The sequence below is a fragment of the Mandrillus leucophaeus genome, unplaced genomic scaffold (assembly GCF_000951045.1).
Source record: "Mandrillus leucophaeus isolate KB7577 unplaced genomic scaffold, Mleu.le_1.0 Scaffold521, whole genome shotgun sequence".
NCBI lineage: Eukaryota > Metazoa > Chordata > Mammalia > Primates > Cercopithecidae > Mandrillus > Mandrillus leucophaeus.
Window position 1 is genome coordinate 111,369 of NW_012105598.1, and position 3,279 is coordinate 114,647.

At 45.2% G+C, this 3,279-nt stretch overlaps 1 protein-coding gene across 2 annotated transcripts in view; it reads right to left on the reverse strand.

The window, feature by feature from the left end:
• Positions 1–3,279, reverse strand: part of EIF2AK1 (eukaryotic translation initiation factor 2-alpha kinase 1) — a 49,147-nt gene that overhangs the window by 42,126 nt on the left and 3,742 nt on the right. For both annotated transcript variants that reach the window (XM_011996657.1, XM_011996655.1), the window contains exon 2: positions 1,195–1,353. In XM_011996657.1, the coding sequence (XP_011852047.1) occupies positions 1,195–1,353 (159 nt within the window). The remainder of the gene's footprint in view (positions 1–1,194; positions 1,354–3,279) is intronic.

Below are 3,279 nucleotides of genomic sequence, written 5' to 3' on the forward strand. Positions count from 1 at the left end.
TTTTTGAGATGGAGTTTTGCTCTTGTTGCCCAGGCTGGAGTGCAGTGGCATGATCTCAGCTCACTGCAACCTCCACCTCCTGGGTTCAAACAATTCTCCTGCCTCAGCCTCCCAAATAGCTGAGATTACAGCTGTGCGCCATGATGTCTGGCTACTGGCTACTTTTGCATTTTTTTTTTTTATTTTTGAGACGGAGTCTCGCTCTGTCACCCAGGCTGGAGCGCAGTGGCATGATCTCCGCTCACTGCAAGCTCTGCCGCCTCCCAGATTAACGCCATTCTCCTGCCTCAGCCTCCTTAGAAGCTGCGACTACAGGCGCCTGCCACCATGCCTGGCTAATTTTTTTTTGTATTTTCAGTAGAGACGGGGTTTCACCGTGCTCACCAGGATGGTCTCGATCTCCTGACCTCATGATCTGTCTACCTTGGCCTCCCAAAGTGCTGGGATTACAGCCATGAGCAACCTGGCCTGGCCTACTTTTGCATTTTTTTAGTGAGACGGGCTTTCACCATGTTGGTCAGGCTGGTCTCAAACTCCTGACTTCAAGTGATCCCACCGCCTTGGCCTCCCAAAGTGGTGGGATTACAGGCATGAGCCACTGCGCCTGGCCGTCTTTTTGTTATTTTTACATGTACAATAAATTATTGCTGACCCTGTTGTGCTACCAAATACTAGATTCGATTTATTCTAACTATATTTTTATACCCATTAACCATCCTCCACTATCCTCCCAGCCTCTGGTAACCATCATTCTACTCTATCTCCATTAATTAAAAACTGTTTTAATTTTTACCTCCCACAAGTAAGTGAGAACAGCAACACAGTATTTTTACAAGCTTCATTTATTTATTTATTTATTTATTTATTTTTGAGACAGAGTCTCACTGTGTTGCCCAGACGGGAGTGCAGTGGTACTGTGTTGGCTCATTGCAATCTTCACCTCCCCTATTCAAGTGATTCTCTTGCCTCAGCCTCCCAAGTAGCTGGAGTTACAGGCACCTGCCACAACACCTGGCTAATTTCCATATTTTGAGTAGAGAGGGGGTTTCACCATGTTGACCAGGCTGATCTCGATCTCCTGACCTCAGGTGATCCACCCACCTCGGCCTCCCAAAGTTCTAGGATAACAGGCATGAACCACAGATCCCAGCCTTTACAAGCTTTATTAAGCAAGATTAATTTATTCTTACTTACACTTAAACACCTGTCTTGAACGAAGTGGGTTTGGTTCATGCACATGGCTCAAGTGCTCCAACAAAGAAACAAGCAAGAGTTGGTTTGCAACTGCAAAAGGGAAGGTTGGCTGTTGTAGGGGTTCTTTTAACACCTGGAGTTCTGCAGGAACATCAGATTCTAAAAATTAAAAAGGAAAATATTTTTAAGTTAATGGTAAACCTGTCTCAAAATGACAAAACAGTATTCTAATTAATGAAACACAAACTATTTAAATGTAAGCAGATAAAAACCGAAAGAATAGTTATGCTGAGTTGGGTTAATCAAGAAAGGCTTTCTGGAAGTGAGTTTGGAATTGAATCCTGGAAGCTGGAGGATCAGCAGAAAGATGCCATGAGACAGAGGAGAAACAGTTTTCTGATGTGTCCAACAGTAGAAATAAATCAATACGCAAGGAAGTGGGACTAGAATGGATTCCTTCCTTTGAGAAGACAGCCAAGACCCAGGCATAAAGAAATTAGTTAGGCAGAAGACAGCGAGGCACAGTGGTTCACGCCTATAATCCCAGCACTTTGGGAGGCCGAGGCCGGTGGATCACCTGAAGTCAGGAGTTTGAGACCAGCCTGACCAACATGGTAAAACTCGGTCTCTACTAAAAATACAAAATTAGCCAGGTGTGGTGGCGCATGCCTGTAATCCCAGCTGCTAGGGAGGCTGAGGCAGGAAAATCTCTTGAACCTGGGAGACAGAGGTTGTGGTGAGCCCAGATCACGCCATTGCATTACAGCCTGGGCAACAAGAGTTTAACTCCATCTCAAAAAAAAAGAAAAAAAAAGAAGTTGGGCAGATGAGAGAGGGAAAGATAGGAAAAATAGAAACTGTTCTTGTTGAGCAGTGCTACTTATGTACATGCACAATCTCCTTCAGTGCTCAAAAAATAATATAATGTAAGTGTTCGTGTTCATTCCCATTTTACAGATGAAAACACTGATCTCAGAGCGGCTGAGGAACCAGTGAACCAGGCAGATCAGACTGACTCCCAACCCCATCCTCTTTGCGCCGTATGAGACCATACAGACAGACGAGTTGGCACTAAGGCTGAAGGTCATAAGTTCTCACTTACTGCTTAAGACATTACTAAACAGGTTTAAAAAAACTAGTTGGGCACAGTAGCACATGCCTGTAATTCCAGCACTTTAAGAGGCTGAGGCAGGCAGATCACCTAAGGTCAGGAGTTCGAGACCAGCCTGGGCAACATGAAGAAACCCTGTCTCTACGAAAAATACAAAATTAGCCAGGCGTGGTGGCGCATGCCTGTAATCCCAGCTACTCGGGAGGCTGAGGCAGGAGAATCACTTGAACCCGGGAAGCGGGTGGAGGTTGGGGTGAGTTGAGATCGTGCCATTGCACTCCAGCCTGGGCAACAAAGTGAAACTCTGTCTCAAAAAAAAAAAAAAAAACCAGCCAGGTGTGGTGGCTCACATCTGTAATTCCAGTACTTAGAGAGACCGAGGCAAGCGGATCACCTGAGGTCAGGAGCTTGGGGCCAGCCTCGCCAACATGATGAAACCCCGTCTCTACTAAAAATACAAAAATTAGCTGGGCGTGATGGTGTGCACCTGTGATCCCAGCTACTCAGGAGGCTGAGGCAGGAGAATCACTTGAACCCAGGAGGCGGAAGTTGCAGTGAGCAGAGACTGCGTCACTGCACTCCAACCTGGGTGGCAGAGCCAAACTCCATTTCATTCTATAAATAAACAATTGCCAAAAATGTTAAAGTTACATTTAGGTTTTGAATTTTCTGACTCTGCCATTAGCCGGCAGAGTGACTTCTTCAAATCGTGCAGACTGCCTGCCAGAAATTATTTACCTATTCATTTTTACATCGAGTGAAAAACGATCAGGTGAATTCCAGTGTTCTAAAATTAAAAATAAATACATGCAAAAATAAAAAGGAAAAAAATGGGCCGGGCGTGGTGGCTCAAGCCTGTAATCCCAGCACTTTGGGAGGCCGAGACAGGTGGATCACTAGGTCAGGAGATCGAGACCATCCTGGCTAACACGGTGAAACTTCATCTCTACTAAAAAATACAAAAAAACTAGCCG